The sequence below is a fragment of the Camelus ferus genome, chromosome 6, assembly GCF_009834535.1.
Source record: "Camelus ferus isolate YT-003-E chromosome 6, BCGSAC_Cfer_1.0, whole genome shotgun sequence".
NCBI lineage: Eukaryota > Metazoa > Chordata > Mammalia > Artiodactyla > Camelidae > Camelus > Camelus ferus.
This window is the reverse complement of record NC_045701.1, coordinates 68,902,826-68,920,762: the sequence shown is the minus strand read 5'-3', so window position 1 is coordinate 68,920,762 and position 17,937 is coordinate 68,902,826. Positions and strand designations below refer to the sequence as shown.

At 37.9% G+C, this 17,937-nt stretch overlaps 1 protein-coding gene across 2 annotated transcripts in view; it reads left to right on the top strand.

The window, feature by feature from the left end:
* Nucleotides 1-14,458: 14,458 nt before the first annotated feature.
* Nucleotides 14,459-17,937, top strand: part of ZFYVE1 (zinc finger FYVE-type containing 1) — a 42,369-nt gene continuing 38,890 nt past the window's right edge. Inside the window, exons 1-2 of one of the 2 annotated variants that reach the window (XM_032482307.1) lie at nt 14,459-14,672; nt 16,029-16,960. In XM_032482307.1, coding sequence (XP_032338198.1) covers nt 16,448-16,960 — 513 coding nt within the window. In that variant the 5' untranslated portion in view covers nt 14,459-14,672; nt 16,029-16,447. The remainder of the gene's footprint in view (nt 14,673-16,028; nt 16,961-17,937) is intronic. The other variant, XM_032482306.1, reaches the window with a different exon arrangement.

Below are 17,937 nucleotides of genomic sequence, written 5' to 3'. Positions count from 1 at the left end.
GGCCTTCCTCTCTTCTTACTCTAAGTGATTCCACAGCTCACTTGACTGCTTTTAGGGATTCAGCAATCATGTGTTCCCATATCTATATGTATACGTATAGCTGAGATCACTTGAATTCCTTTCACTTAGCAGCCAGCTACTTACTGAGTATCTCCATTAGAATACTCCCTGGGCATCTCAAACCCAGCCTGGGCATAGCTACACTCATTATAGCTTCTGCTGCTTTTTGTTTTGTTTTAAAAGTAAAGTTCACATAAAACTCACAATTTTAGACATTCTTTCATCTACAATCCAGTGGCTTTTAGTACATCCACAATGTTGTGTTACAATCACTGATTTCAGAACATTTTCATCAACCTAAATAAAAACTCTGGACATTGATCAGTCACTCCCTATTACCCACTCCCCATAGCCTCTGATAACCACTGATTAGATTTTTTGCCTCTGTGGATTTGCCTATTCTGGGCACCTCCTATAAACAGAAACACAGGATATGTGGCCTTCTCTGCCTGACTTCTTTCTCTTAACATGCTGTCAGGGTTCACCCATGTTGAACCATGTGATGGTACTTCATTTCTTCTTTGGACTGAATAACATACTGTTATATGGCTATACCACATTTTATTTATCCATTCATCAGTTGATGGACATTTGGATTATTTCCACCGTGAATAATGGTACTGTGCACATTTGTGTACATATTTTGTTTGAACATGTTTTCAATTCTCTTGGATATATCTCTGGGAGTAGAATTGTGAGATCATATGATAATCCTATGTTTAACTTTTTAAGGAAATACCAAAATGTTTTGCACAGTAGCTACACCTACCAGCAAAGCCTGAGGATTCCAATTTGTCCACATCATTGCCAATACTTGTTATTCTCTGAGGTTTTTTTTCTTAATAATACCTGTCCTTATAGATGTGAGCTGGTATCTCATTGGAGTTTTGATTTACATTTCTCTAACAATGATGCTGAGCATCTTTTCATGTGCTTTTCCTCCATAAATATATCTTCTTTGGAGAAATGTCTAGTTATAATCTTTGCCCTTTTTAAGTCTGTTGACTTTTTACTATTAAGTTTTAAGAATTCTTTATGTATTCTGAATTTAGACCATTATCAGATATACGATTTCCAACTTTTCCCCCCATTCTGTGGGGGTCTTTTCACTTTCTTTACAGCATCCTTTGATGAACAAAATTTTTAAATTTTGATGAAGTCCAACTTACTTTTTTTTTTTTTGCTAGTGCTTTTGATTTTATATTTAAGAAACTGTAGCCAAATCTAAGGTTTCCAGGCTGCTGTAGCCAAATGCCACAGACTGGTAGCTTTATGAGCAGCAGAAACTTACTGCTCACAGTTCTGGAGGCTAGAAGTCCAAGATCAGGATGCTAGCATGGCCAGGTGAGGGCCCTCTTCCTAGCTGCCGCTTATATCCTCACAAGACAGAGAGGGACTAGAAAGCTCTGTGGGATCTCTTTTATAAAAACACTAAACCCATTCATGAGGACTCCACCCTCCCTAATCACCTCCCAAATGCCCCACTTATTAATATCATCACCTCTGGGGATTAGGATAACAACATATGAATTTTGGAGAGACAAACATTCAGACTTTGGAACAAGATCACATAGATGTACCTGTATTTTTTCTGAAAGTTTTATAGTTTTAGCTTTTACACTTAGGTCTTGGATTCATTTAAGTTAACATTTGTATATGTTGTGATATAGGGGGTCCAGATTCATTTTTTTTTTTTTTTGTATGTGGATATCCAGTTATCCCAGCACCATTTCTTGAAAAGACTAATTTTTTTTCTCCGTTGAATAGTCTGAGAACTCTTGTAGAAAGTCAACTGACAAGAAATGAATGTTTCAAGACTGCTATTCAGGGTTCCTTGCAATTCCACATGAATTTTAAGATCAACTGTCCATTTCTACAAAAAAAAAAAAGTAGTTGGAATTTTGATAGGAATTTCATTGAATCTGTAGATAAATCTGGGGAATACTGTCATCATAAAAATATTAAGTCTTTCAATCCATGAACACAGGATGTCTTTCCATTTATTTTTATCTTCTTTAATTTCTTTCAATAATGTATTGTATTTTTCAGTTTATAAGTCTTGCATCCCTTTGGTTAATTTTATTCCAAGGTAGTTCATTCTTTTTCATGTTATTTTAAGTGGGATTTTTCTCTTCTGAAACCACAAAACTGGAAGTAATTAAACATGGCTAGCAAGCTACTTGACATCAGTCTTACAATAATTTTTTTGGATCTGACACCAAAAACAAAGACAACAAAAGCAAAAATAAACAGGTAGGACTACATCAAACTAAAAAGTTTCTGCATGGCAAAAGAAACCATCTATGAAGTGAAAAAGCAGCCTATTGAATGGGAGAAAATATTTGCAAGTCATATATCTGATAAGGGGTTAATATCCAAAATACATATAGAACTCATACAACTCAATAACAACAACAACAAAACATCCAATTAAAAAACGGGCAGAATACATATGCAGCAAAATGGATGGACCTAGAGATTATCATACTAAATGAAGTCGGTCAGAAAGATAAATACCATATAATATCAGTATGTAGAATCTAAAAAAAAAAAAGATATAGGGGGAGGGTATAGCTCAAGTGGTAAAGTGTATGCTTAACATACTCAAGGTCCTGGGTTCAAACCCCAGTACCTCCTCTAAAAATAAATAAACAAGTAAACCTAATTACCTCCCCCCCAAAAATTAAAAAAAAAATAAATTAATTAAAAAAAGATACAAATGAACTTATTTACGAAACAGAAACAGACTCACAGACATAGAAAAAAAATTATGGTTACCAAATGGGAAAGAGGGGAGAGAGTGATAAATTAAGAGTTTGGGATTTGCAGATACAAACTACTATATTTAGAATAGATAAACAATAAGGCCCCACTGTATAGCACAGGGAAATATATTCAATATGTTGTAATAACCTATAATGACAAAAAATATAAAAAAGAATATATATATAAATGTATAACTGAATCTCTATTCTGTATACCAGAAACTAACACAACATTGTAAATCAACAATACTTCAATTTAAAAAAAACCCAGAATATCTGAATAGACATTTTTCCAAAGAAGACATACAGATGGCCAACAGGTACATGAAAAGATGCTAATCACTAATCATCAGGGAAATACAAATCAAAACCACAGTGATATATCACCTCACGTTTGTTAGAATGGCTATCATCAAAAAGACAAGAGGTAAGAAGTGTTGGTGAGAATGTGGAGAAATTGTGCACTGTTGGTGGGAATGTAAACTAGTGCAGCCACTATGGAAAGCAGTATGGAACATCCTCAAAAAATTAAAAATACAACTACCATAAGATCCAGCAATTTCACTTCTGGGTATTTATTAGAAGAAAATTAAAACATTAATTCAAAAAGATATATGCACCCCCATGTTCATCGCAGTATTATTTATGATAGCCAGGATATGGAAACAACCTAGATGTCCATCACTGGATGAATGGATAAAGAAGATGTGAGATATATAAATAATGAAATATTATTCAGTTATAAAAATAATGAAACCTTGCCATTTGTGACAACATAGATGGACCTTGTGTGCATTATGCTAAGTGAAATAAGTCAGACAGAGGAAAACAAATACTATATGCCTTCACTTTTATGTAGAGTCTAAAAAACAAAAGAAAACAAAACCAAGCTCAAAGATACAGAGAACAGATTGGTAGTTTCCAGAGGTGGAGTTTGAGGGTGGGTAGAATGATGAAGAAGGTCCAAAGGTACAAACTTCCAGTTATAAAATAAATAAATCATGGGGATGTAATACACAACACTGTGACTATAGCAAATAATACTGAATTACATATTTGAAAGTTTAAAATAAGTCTTAAACTTATTACAAGAAAAAATTGTAACTATATATGGTGATGGATATTAACTAGTCTTATTGTGGTGCTTATTTTGCAGTGTATACAAATACTGAATCATTATGTCACACACCTGAAACTAATATAATGTTATATGCCAATTATACCTCAGTTTTAAAAAATGACTTGGGAGATGTTGTCTCTTCCATTTTCTAGAAGAATTTGTGTGGAATTTTGTAGAATTAGTATTGCTTCTTCGTTAAGTGTTTGGTGGAATCCAGCAGCAAAGCCATCTGGGCTTGGAATTGTCTTTGTGGGGAGGTTTTAAACTAAAATTCAACTTAATGGATAAAGGGTTATTTAGGTTGTTTCTCCTTGAGTCACGTTTGGCAGTTTGTGTCCTTTAAGGAATTCAGCCATTTCTTGCAAGTAGTAAATTTATTGACATGATGTTATTAATAATATTTCTTTATTATTATTTTATTGTGTATAGGACTTATAATGGTTTTCTTCCATTTCATAATGGTTTCTGTGTGTTTTCTGGTTTTGTTTTTTTTTTTTTGGTAAGTCTAGACATAAATTTATCTTTTAAAAATCCTTTCAAGGAAACATCTTTTGGATTATTTTCTCTTTTGTTTTCTATGTCATTGATTTCTGCTCTGATCTTAATTATTTTCTTCTCCCTGTTTATTTTGGATTTAACTTGCTCTTGTTTCCTAACGTCATAAGATGGTAGCTTAAATAACTGGTTTGAGACCTTTATTCTTTCTGAGACAAGCATTATATTCTACCAATTTCTCTCTAAGCATTGTGTTTATTTCTTGATTTTTCATTTTCATTTAGCCCAGAACTTTCTAATTTCCCTTGTGGCTTCTTTGACCAAAGCATTGTTTAGAAGTGTGCTATTTAATTTCCAAATATTTGGGGATTTTTCAGATATATTTCAGTTATGTATTTCTAGTTAATTCCATTGTGGTCAGAGAAAATACTTTATATGACTTCAATACTTCTAAATTTATTGGGACTTGTTTTATTGTCCAACAGAATTTAGCTTGATGAGTATCCTGTGTGCACTTGAAAAGAATGTGTATTCCTCTGTTGCTGGGTAATGTCACTAGGTCAAGTTGGTTGATAATGTTATTCAAGTCTTCCATATCCTTACTGATTTCCTTCCTATTTTTTGTGTCAATTATTGACAGTGATACAAAAATTTCCAACTCTATTTGTGGATTTGTCTATTTCTCCTTTCAATTCTTTCAATTTTTGCTATCTATCTATCTATCTATCTATCTATCTACACACACATATATAGAAGTATAGTTGATTTACAATGTTGTGTTAGTTTCTGGTATACAGCATAGTGATTCAGTCATACATATTATATTTTTCCATATTCTTTTTCATTAAAGGTTATTACAAGATATTGAATATAGTCCCCTGTGCTATACAGAAGAAATTTACTTTTTTGATCTATTTTTGTATATAGTGGCTAACATTTGCAAATCTCAAACTCCAAAATTTATCGCTTTCCACCCCCTTTGCCCCAGTAACCGTAAGATTGTTTGCTATGTCCGTGGGTCTGTTTCTGTTTTGTAGATGAGTTCATTAGCATCTTCTTTTTTTCTTTTTTTAGATTCCACATATGAGTGATATCATATGGTATTTTTCTTTCTCTTTCTGGCTTACTTCACTTAGAATGATGATCTCTAGGTCTATCCATGTTGCTGCAAATGGCATTATTTTATTCTTTTTTAAGGCTGTATAGTATTCTACTTTATAAGTATACCACAATTTCTTTATCCAGTCATCTGTCAATAGACATTTAGGTTGCTTCCATGCCTTGGCTATTGTATATAGCACTGCTATGAACTTTAGTGTGCATGTATCTTTTGAAATTAGAGTTCCCTCTGGATATATGCCAGGAGTGGGATTGCTGGATCATACATACGTCTTTTTTCAGTTTTCTGAGGAATCTCCATACTGTTTTCGATAATGGAAACTACAAACTACATTCTGTGGGTTTACAGGTTTCAATAAATTTGGAAAACTTTTGGCCATTTATTTCTTGAAATATTTTCTGTCCTCTCTCTTTCTCTCCTTTCCTTTTGTGATATCAATACATGAGATTGCTTGATATTGTTCCACAGATTGCTGATGCTCTTTTCATTTTTTTCCAGTCATTTTTCTTCCAGTGTTTCATTTTCAGAACCTTCTATGGCTATGTTTCCCCTGACTCTGCCCTGTAGTGTTTAATCTATTGTTAATCCTACATGGTGTATCTTTCATTTGAGATAGTGTATTTTTAATTTCCAGAAGTTCAATTTGCTCTTTCTTAAAATATATATATATGTGTGTGTGTGTGTGTGTGTGTGTGTGTGTGTGTGTGTATTTATATATACTTCTCATGCTTTTCTCTGGCTTCTTGAGTGAATGGAGGATATTTGTCATAACTATTTTAATGTCCTTGTCTGCTAATTCTGTCTCCTGTGTCATGTTTGGTTCTGTTTTTGTTGATTGATTTTTCTCCTGCGTATAGCTCAGATTTTCTTGCCTCTTTGCCTATCTGGTAATTTTTTATTGGATGCCAGATATTGTGAATAGCCTATGTTGTTACTTACTGGATTTTGTTTGATTTCTTAATGCACATTGGACTTTGTTATGGGGTCCAGTTAAGTCATTTGGAATTTGTTTGATCCTTTTCATGCTGCTTTTTAAACTTTGTTAGCCTAGGTCCAGGGCAGCCTAGGCTAATTTGACCTCATTACTAAGGCAAAATCTTTCTGAAGTCTCTTGGATGTCTCAATTATTTATTTATTTATTTTTGGATGTCTCAGTTATTAAAAAGTCTTTCCACTCTGCTGGTGGGAACATAAAATATCCAGGCCCTGTGTGAGTTGTAGGAATTGTTCTATTCCCCCAGACTCCTTTTCCCAGCCTCAAGTAGTTTCCTCATATTCTCACACAAAGACTTGCATAGGACCTGTCTATGGATCTCCTGAGTTCTGAGAAGTTCTCTCTTCTCTTGCATTTTCCTCTGTAAATCCTAGTTCTCATAACCTCCACATACTCTGAACTATGTCTCGTCGACAAACTGAAACTGCTGGGATCACTTTGGGTTTCCCCTCCCTGCACTGCACCTGGAAACTCTCTCCAGGTAGTAACACTGGGGCAAGGCTCACCTCATTTGTTTCTCTTTTTTCCGAGATCAATGTCTTTTGCTGCCTGATGTCTAATGTCTCAGAATCATCATTTCATATATTTTGCCTAGTTTTCTATTTGCTTAAGGTTGGGGGGTGGGGTGGGTAAATCTGGTTTATGTTACTTCATTATGGCCAAAAGCCATCATTGAATTTTAAAGATTAATTATTGTAATTTTTTCCCCTAAAAGTTTTGCCTGGTCGTTTTTCATGTCATAATTTCTTGCTAGTTTTATCAAACCATTTCAATGTTTCTCTGTATATAATTAATATATTTGATAATTAAAATAACTGAGAGTCTCAGAGGTAAAAATTTCTTGCTTCTTACTGATTCTTATTCATTGGGACTTATTCTCTAGCTTATATTTAGCTTAAGATCATCTGTGATAATACTTAAGAGCTTGGGTTGAGGTTGCTTTCCTCCAGAGAGTATTTCATTTATACTTGCTGTGTGCCAAATTGCACTACCAGCCTGGGGTCACTTCAATTCAAACCTCAGACTGGTAAAACTATGATGATATAACTATGTTTAAAAATTCTAAGAAACTTTTATGATAATTATCATTATTATAAAATAGTCCACCTAGAGTCATACACACTGACAGGTTTCTTTTTTTCCTCCCTTTGCTGGCAGGTAAATTTCTTTCCCACCCTTTGACTCAAGCTTTCTTTTTCAAGGGCTGTCTTTTATTGCCCAAAGTTTAGCCAGTCTCCTGTTCTTCTCCATAGTTATTAGTTATCAAGAATCTAGAATAGTTCCCCAGGGCTTCCCCACTAATTTACCACGTTGGGGTTTTTAACTTTCTTTCTTTACTTTCTCTTTTTAACACTTGGGGATTCCTCTTATTTTCTTGTCAGTTTAATAATGCATTTAAATGTATATTTGTTGTAGTTGATCCAACATCTGAGTATTCTGCTACACAAGTCTTTTTAGAATACCATGTCAGGCATACTTAGGGAAATGGAAGTCTCATTCTGAATTCCAAACTGTTCTTTCTTTCTTCCTTCCTTCGTTTATTTATTGTTACTCTTGACTCGGTCCACAGTCAAACCACTGATTTAACAAATGTCTCAACAACACTTACACAACAGGCATCTCTCTAAACATAGAAAAGAGATTACAGGTAGAGCACACTCTCAGTTGCAAATTCTGCTCTATTCACTGCTTTTGGATGTCAATTCTAAATTCCCTGGGCAGAGATTCTGACTGGCACAGCTAGGGATCAGGCTGATATAATACAAATGTGATTGGTCAGGGCCCATCTCTGTGGGTTAGAGTGGCCTTTTCCAGAGAAAGAGAAAATTATACACTGAGAAGATACTTTGGAAGGTATCTATTTTACCTTTTCTATCTACTACAGAGCTTCAAAAGAGTTCATCATTATGCAGGTCCAAATGACATAATTGTTTTAACTTTAGTAGTAAAAATAAAGGGACAATATTTAAACACTGCCTGAATTCCTATGTTGAGTATAACTTTTGATCATATTTTTGGTTTATTCTCTCAACTCACGGAATGGTCCACATGAGCTTTCTAGTACCTTTTTCACAGAGAAAAAGTTTTTAATTTGATGAGGTCTAATTTGATCAATTTTCTCTTTTATGAATTATGCCTTTGGTGTCTTGTCTAGGAGCTCTTCACCTGGCCTAGGTCTCGAAAATTTTCTCATATGTATTCTTCCTAAGGTTTTATGGTTTTGCATTTTACATTTAAATCTATGATCAATTCTGAATTAATCTTTGTGTAAGGTATGAGGTTCAGGTTGAAGTTAAATTTTTTGTGTGCCTATTTTTTGTCCAATTACTTCAGCACCATCCTTCCTCTAGGACAGAGGAGAGACTATCCTTCTGATACTGGATTGCTTTTGCAGCTTTGTCAAAAATTAGTTGCGTGGATTTCTCAAAGCTGAGAAGTAAAGAAGGAAACAAGGCCCTGAGCATGTTATTTGACTCCAAGATTGAGATTTGGCCGAAACTATAATTTCCAGATTGTTCAGTTATGTGAGGCAATACACTTTTTAAAAATTAATTAATTAATTTTTATTTGTGGCTGAATTTGAACTTTACTTATACCCATGAAATACATCACTTCTCTTCTTTTTTTTAAAAGTATACTTTTATTTATTTTCCTTGTCAAAAATTATATTTCTTTCATTAATTAAGGTAGTCTGATTTGCAATTTCTGCCTTAACTACTGGAAGAAGAATATAGCTCATGGGTTAGTGGACTCAGATATAATCTGATGAAATATATTATCATATTAAAAAAAAAACTACCAACCAGAGCAGAGTAAGTCATCCATTTAAGAATAGAAAAAGCGGGGGAGGGTATAGCTCAGTAGTAGAGTACATGACTAGCATGCATGAGGTCCTGGGTTCAATCCCCAGTACCTCCATTAAGAATAAATATATAAATGTAATTACCTCCCCCTCCAAAAAAAGACAAATAAGCAAAGTATAGAAAAAGCAAGAGGGAGGGTATAGCTCAGTGGTAGAGTGTGTACTTAGCATTCTGGGTTCAATCCCCATTACCTCCATTAAAAAAAAATAGAAATAAATAAAAATAAATAAATAAACCTAATTACCCACCCCTCAGGAGAAGAAAAAAAAAGAATAGAAAAAACAAACCACCCTACCCCCCTGAAAAAACCCAAACCCAATCAGACAAAAAAACAAACAAACAAAAATGGAACAAGCAAAGTCCTCTTGGTAAAATACAGGATTGCCTGCTTTGGACACTTGTTATTTTGTGGTCCAACAACCAACCTCCTTTCCTATTTGGAGATAATCTGCCAGTATGTCATGTCTCCTACTCCAGAACTCAAGAGAAAAATATCCTCCCCCTCCACTTCCCTTATATTCAGGCCATAAATATGTGATCCGTGTGAGGCAGTAGATTCTCCTTATCAGAATTTTGAATCTTGAGAGTGATATAAAAATGCAGAGACAGTTAAGAAATTATTCACAGCACCACTGCTGTATTAGTTTTCTGTTGCTGTTATAACAAATTACCACAAACTTAGTCGCTTTAAACAACCACATAATAGATTTATTATCTTATAGTTTTATAGGTCAGGATGAAGGCCTCACTGGGCTAAAATCCAGGTGTTGGCTAGACTGTGTTCCTTTCTAAGCCTATAGGGGAAAATCTGTTTCCTTGCCTTTTCTAACTGCAAGAGGCCTCATGGCATTCCTTGGCTCATGGCACCCTTTCTCCATCTTCAAAGTCAGCAACTCTGAATCTTTCTTTCATTATATCTGTCTTTGACCACTGCTGGGAAAATTCTCTGCTCTGTGAGTAGATTGGATGCACCTGGAAAACCCAAGATAGTCTTTCTATTTCAAGGTCCTTAACCCTTAGTCACATGTGCAAAGTCCCTTTTGCCATGTAATGTAACAGTAGTACGGATCCCCACAGGGATCAGAATATGGAAATATTTGGGAGACCATTATTCTAACTACCACAGTTGCCATCACTGAGAGTGCAGTGATGGCAGCAGCATAGAGAGTGGAGTGGAAAAGTCTTCAGTGGAGACCAAATGATGCTGTCCCACCCTGACGGCCTATGGTGAGAATTTGGTTGTGATTCTTGCTAATTGCCTCCCTTGACTAGTTTTTGAGCCAGATTTTCCAAACATCTCAACAAGATTATAAGATACCTGATAGCCTCCAATAAAATAACTTTCTTCTTAAATTATACAGAGCGAATTTCCAGGCTCTGTCTTAGTGGATAGCCATGTAATGTAGAGCAGAAAGGTAATTTTAGAGGAATTCAGTTATTCTGGCTCCATTGGCAAAGACCATTTCTATACATGTTAGCCTTTTACCATAAATACTCAGTTGATTTGACTGCTTTCCTCTTGTTCTGATTCTATACTCCTCAAGCACCTTTTCAATAGGCTTCTCCTATAGGACTATTATCATGGGAACAAACATGCTGTGTTAATTTTGAGCATTCTGGTCTGGGTAACAGTAATATCTAATTGTAAACTATTGGATTAGTATCCCCAGGCTGGTAAGCCTAGTTAGTTAGTAGGTGTCTACCCCTAAGAAATTGATCCATCTAGAATACGATCAAATTTCTATGTTTGCAAGGCTAGTTGGATCTGGGCTCTGACAAATCCACTCCTCCTATTTTTTATCTGGGGGATGTAACTAGGTTTTTTTTTTTTTTTTTTTTTTTAATGGACGTGCTGGGAATTGAACTCAGGAACTCATGCATGCTAAGCATGGACTCTACCACTGTGGGCTCTGACACATTTAGGGAGGAAATGAGTGCTATCCCTCAGCACCATTTGGGAAACAGACTTAGCTTAATCCATACTGGGTAACTGGATATAGCCACGTGAATTTGGGAGTGTGTATTTTAATAGCTAAAGACCAATGGTGTGTGTGTGTGTGCGCACGCGTGTGTGTCTGTTCGTAGTGAGGACTTCCTTTAAGGGAGAGGCTGAAGGGGCAAAACTGGAAACCTGCCTTCTACTTGTTTTGTATGTCCTGTTGTGGTTAAGAACTTTAAAATGCTGTGTTGAATGACTTCAGAAAATTATTAAGTCCAAGAGCTTGGTTTGCTTATGTTGTAGATTCTACTTTCATGTCACTTTTTACTTTATTCTTTTTTTAATTTAAATTTTTAAATTGTATTTTTTATGGTGAAATATACAAGGGAAAGTACAAAAGACATTGTAAATGGTTTAAAGCTAAAGTATCAAGTGAACGTTGGTGCAATCACCACCAAGGTCAAGAGTAGAATACTGCCAACAAATACCCAGATGTCCACCATGTGCCCTGATCATATTGGCTCCCTCCTTGAACTAACCGCTAGCTGGGCTGTTCCTTTTTTGTGTGTAATGACTCATAATATGGAAAATTGGCCCATCCTATTGGAAACAATGAAAAATGTTGGTAAAATAGTGAAGAGTCAAGAAGATGAGGAATTATTACACCAAAATCTAGGGGAAGGCAGGATCCAGAGAGTAAGTAGAGCAATGATGTAACTTTTACCCCAGGGTATGTGTCTCACTTGAGAACTTAAACTCATTTTTTTCTAGGCATATGGGGCAATTGGAACAGAAGACTAAGTCCAAGGCCTGGTAGAAGGGAGAAGTCTAGGGAGGGGAGGGTGTAGATCAGTGGTAGAGCACATGCTTAGCAAGCATGAGGTACTGGGTTCAATCCCCAGGACCTCCATTAAAAATAAACAAATAAATAAATAAATCTAATTACCTCCCCCTCAAAAAACTGACCAAAAAATTAAGAAAAATAAAAAAGGAAGGGAGAAGTCTAAAGCTGGGATCTTAGAGGGCTCTTGTTTCAGTGTAGAGGTAAATTGCAAGTAAACACACCCCGACTTAGACTGTAAAGAAAGTTGTCTCAGAAAGGGAGATTGTGGGGAGCTGCACAGGGAGTACTGGACTCATAAGCCAGCCCTTCCAGGGTGGGATATGTAGCCTAAATATACATCTCCTCGTGGTTTAAAAGAAAATCCCAAACAATGATAGTTTAAAGTGGTCTCTACTGGCAGAAGCAAAACTAAATCCTCTCTGGAGGAATGAACTTTTATCCTGGCCTTCATAATTCCCACAAATAATTTTCCAAGGAAAATGTAGCCAATAGTGAAAAATAACTAAGCACAGAAAAAATGAGAATGAGTAAAACCATTTGCAAACAATCTGATAATTCCAATGATCTACTAAAGAAATAAAAGTAAACTAGTTTTTTAAAATTATTATTAACAGATTGCACTTAAATAGTAAAAAATTTCAAGAATATAAGTTGTTTAAATGAAGTCTTTCTTCTTCCTCATCGTAGTTACACTCCTTGGAGACAACCATTTTCTATAGTTTTAGGGGTTCTTATTTTAACTTAAAAAATTTACCTTAAAATGGGCATGTTGGCTTTAATGAGGATTAAATGTCATTTTGTTCTCAGGATATATTAGTATCCTTATTTTATGATTAGGGGTATGAAGCAAACTATTAAGGCTCCAAAAAGTTATAGTGGTAGGTTAGGAACCAAACCTTCCAGGAAACTTTTATGACATGCTAGCCACTATCAAGAGCCTAGCCCAAGACCCGTCTTAACTTCCTTTCTAAAATCAGTCTTTTCCTCTTCTCTATTAAAAACTTTGAAGTTTTAAAGTGCTACAGGTAGCTTAGCTCTTCATATTCTGGTTTGTGATGTGGCATTTCTCAGCCATGTTGTGCTGTTAGCCCCACTGTTGGCTATCTGCCCAGTCTTGAAAACATAATTTTCAGCAATATTACCTTCATACATAGCTTATTCCTTATTATGTAGATTTGGTTTTCTTATTGGTCTAGTTATGTCCCTTGAATCATAAGGTAAAAAATCATCTCTTTTTAAGTCAGGGGATCGGTTCTTGTCCCGGCTTTGTAAATAACTTGCTGCATGACCTTGGCAAGTCACTTAACCTTCGTTTTCTCTCCTGGGTTAACAATGATCAAGATAGAATTACAGAATATTAGAATTGGTAGGGACCTCAGAGGTTAAACCATATAATCCTTTTATTTCATGGAGAGTTTGTGTGATTTACCCAAGTGCTTTCTAGAACAAGCACCCAGTCTTCAGCATCTCAGATCAGTGCTCTTTACATTACATCAGGCTTTCTTTTAGTGTTGTTCCAAGAAACAAACGGAAAAAAGAAAAAACCAAAAAACAAAACCAAACAAAGAGTGAAAGCACTGAACAAATATAAGACCATTTACAAAAAGCCAGGTAAGTGTTAACCATTAGCCTGAATTGTGGCCTGAAAGCTTACCTGAATAAATGTACCAAGATGATTTAAAATTCTAAAGTTCTTAAAGTATGTAAGGAAAGGTCAGAAAAAATAAATGAATGAATGGAGAAAAAATTAATAGTTGGCTTGGAGAATACTTTGAAGGGAAAACGAAACTCTCACAAGACTACTTACATTCTCTTTTAAATGCTTTCTGGTCTTTCCTTAGTTGAAGGTGAAACTGGCTAAGTGGACACTGCCTGTTTTTATCCATTTCTAAAAGAATGATGTGCAATAAGGGTTACTTGCCCCTCCTCTACTACATATTACAACAGTTCTCTAATACAGAGCCACTCCTTCTCAGGCCACTACCCAAAACAACGCGCAGAAACCTGCGGAAAACACAGTCAGGGCAAAAACTCCAAGTCCCAAAATGCTCGAAAGCCTGTTTCTGCCGCCTTCTCGCAAGCGCAACCTCTTTAGTACTGGGAGTTGTAGTTACTCAGGGGCTTCACTTCCAGAGTGTTGGGGAAAACGCACCTTCGGAGAACTACAATTCCCAGGAAGCTGTGCGCGCCACTCTCCGCCCTCGCTGGCGTCAGGCTCCACCCCTCCCGCTCCTCCCTCTCTGGGCTGCACCGCTCACGCCTTCCTGTTAGTCGGAGCTGGGAGAAGTTCACTCGAATCAGCTGATCCTAACTGACAACAGGAGGAGAGGAAGCCCGGAAGGCAGCGAAGGAGGTGGGGGGCGGAGATGGAGATGAGGATGGATCCGCCGGTTCCCTGAGGGACAGCCCCCGCCTCCACCGGCGCCCTGCGGTCCCCCGACGCCGCCTCGCTGCAGCAGAGCTGCTCCATGGTGGGGTCCCCCGGCCGCCGCAGGCGGGGAGGGAAGGGCACGGCCCTGCGCCGGGCCAGCGATAGCCCTGGAGCTCCCTCTGCCCCGGGGAGGAAGGGGGGGTCAGGAGCGGCTGGGGTGGGGGTGGGGTGGTATAAACAATGGATTCGGCTCTGGCCTCTGCCAGCGTAGGGGGGATTTGGGGGGACCTTCTTTGTTCTTAGACTCTGCTACTGCCCCTCGGGTTGTGGTGGTGTTGCCTGGGAGGAAGGAAGGGTGAGGAATCCTTGGCTGTAGAGAGGCGTCGGGGTTGGGAGCCCGCGTGGGCAGATGGTTCGTTTGGTCAGGTGGGCGGTGAGGTATCTTTTTGAAGGTTGGTTTCATATTTTTTTCAGTTGTGACAAATTTTGATTTTCGTTTCCGTTGTGGGAGCTGGTTGGGCACGTCTGTAGTTAGGGTGTAAATAGGGTCTCCTAGTCACTCCCTTAGCCTTCCTTGTTTACCTAAAAATAAGATTGGTGGATTGATTACTGTAGGGGAAGAGTGAATACCTGAAAGGAAGGCTTTACATTTCCTTGTGGAGTGTTAGAATGGGTGTCAAGGCTAAGGGGAATTAGAGATATAATTGTAGAAGTGACAAAATCCCCAGTTATCTTTTTTCTTTCTTTTTGGAAGTTATTTTTAAGTTGGATTTTGAATGACAAAGAGAAAAATTATTTGCTTTAACTCACTGCAGGCCTGGCTTTGCTGTGGGCCTTAGTGGAGGAATTCTGTCTCCTGTTGCTCCCTTTTTTTTGCACTTAGAGGAAAGGACAAAAGGAAGTACAATAATTGTTTTTAAACATGGAATGGTGACTCTTGTTTCCAGGTTTAGAGTCCTTAATAGGCATCTTTCTAGCATCGAAACAATCCAGTTACAAGGGTAACTGTATCTGCCCAGGACTTTGATGGAGCTAAAATTTATTACTCTTCTTTAGCTTTTTATAAGTGTTTTTCTTCACCTCTCCCAGTTATGGGGTGCAGGTCGGGGTGCAGAGGTTTGTCCCTCCAAAAACTATTTGCTTATTAGTGCTTGTGATTCTGAATTTAATAACTGAATGAACAGAGAATTTCTGTCTGGGAAATAAATCGACAAAGTCTCTTAAATGCCTTGAGCCTAGAGGTGGTGGTTGTTTTTAAAAGGAGGAGCCATAACCACAATTTTGAGAAGAAATTTCTAGGATCAGAATGAGCCAGCATAAGTTTTACAGTCAAGAATGAGATTTCTCTGAGGAGTTTTGGCCTCATATTTAATCACAATCTTTCTTTCTTTTTTTTTTTTTTAAGGTGCACTGCTGTTTTTAGATGAGTGAAATCCTTTTCCTTCTTTTATTCTAGGTATCCCCTGAAATAGTGACTTGAGGCTGGATTATATTGCAAAGCTCCTGACCACTGTCTTTCATTACCAAGACCTTGTGGCTGAGGCCCAATTCATGAGTCCATCTAAGTGCACCCGTCACCTCTCTCTCAGATAGCCATAAAATACCCTTTCAAGTTAATTTTGACCACGTGTTTCCCTGCACTTTATGGAGGATGAAACTATCAAACCAAATCAACGTTGCTGCTGATACAGGAGCGTGGGAGGCAGAAAATTAAACATTTAAACATTAATGAATGTGTGAAGAATTCTAATAGGACACTGAAGGTTTAAAAAATAATTAAAAAAAAAAAAGTGTTCAGTACCCTGTGGAAGTTCTGTGCAGTCTTCAGGCTCCCAGCTTTTGTCCTCACTTCTGGGGAAGGCCCAGGACCGTTATATGGTGGGTGATTTCCTTACCAGTCTGAATATGAGTGGCCAGACTTCCCCAGCAGAGAAGGGCCTGAATCCGGGGCTGATGTGCCAGGAGAGCTACACCTGCAGCGGGACTGAGGAAGCCGTGTTCGAGTGTGACGAGTGCTGCAGCCTGCAGTGTGTCCGCTGCGAGGAGGAGCTCCATCGGCAGGAGCGCCTAAGGAACCATGAGCGGATCCGGCTCAAAGCAGGCCACGTCCCTTACTGTGACTCCTGCAAGGGCCCCAATGGGCATTCCCCAGGTGTGAAGCAGAGGGCGGTCGTGAGGTGCCAGACCTGTAAAATCAACTTGTGCCTGGAGTGCCAGAAGAGGACTCATTCCGGGGGTAACAAACGGAGACACCCCGTTACTGTGTACCACGTCCCTGACGTCCAGGAGTTCCTGGAGGAAGAGGGGATGGATGAGGAGGCCAAGAGGAAGAAGATGACTGAGAAGGTTGTGAGTTTCCTCCTAGTAGATGAAAATGAAGAAATTCAGGTAAGCTCTTGGTTATGGCGGGGTTCCTGTGGTAAAGGAGTAGATCTGTTGTTGGCAGGTAGCTCTCAGGGAAAGTCCAGGAGGTGCTCACATTGTAATCACTGAACGAATGGCAAGACCCCTCAAAGCTTAAGTTGCATGGAGTCAGATTTAGTTACTTGCCAGCTGCATGACCTTGGGCTGAATTACTTTACCTCTCTGAGCCTTAGTTTTCTCATCTGTAAACTGGGGACAATGCCTCCTTCATTGGGTTGTAGTGAGGATAAAATGACTGTTTATAAAGCCTGTTACATAATAAGTGCTCAGTATGTGGTAGCTATTATTATTATTAGGATCATTATTAGGAAGAACTGATTTGGGACAGTTTTCTGAATGAGAGCACTTCGGCAAGTTGTGGATACATGTGAATGAGGAGGGACTGTGTGTGTGCAGGGAAAGAGACACTGACAGTGGGTCCCATGGGAGTGCTAGGCAGTAAGTTAGAACCCTGCTAGCTCCATTTAGAGAGGCAGGTCTTAGAAAAGTGGCTTTCCATAAGCATAGGACCCTCTCCAGTTGGCCTCTCATTTCCATGTACTGGCTTCTGATCAGTAGAAGCCAGTAAGGGCATCTGGGATTACAGAAGGACAAGAGAATATTTGATCTGATTCTGAGTTGGGGAGAGGGTAGATTGTGATAGAAGTAGGTTGGGGAGATGGAAGTGTGTGGCAGGTAGGGGTGATTGGGGAAGGGCTGGTATAATGTTCATACTTTCCAGTGAAGGTAATGTCATTAATGTCTACTTTCAAGTGAAGACTGTGTGAGTTCACTTCACTTACAGGCTGTATAACCAAGGGCAGGTTAAACTCCCTGCCTCAGTTTCACTTTTTCATTGTGTAGTTGAGAAGATTCAGAGGTTAGGAATGGAAATGGAAAGGCCCTTATCACAGGGCCTGGGGGGTAGAGTCCAGCACCAGTTAGTTGCATTTGTCAGTATC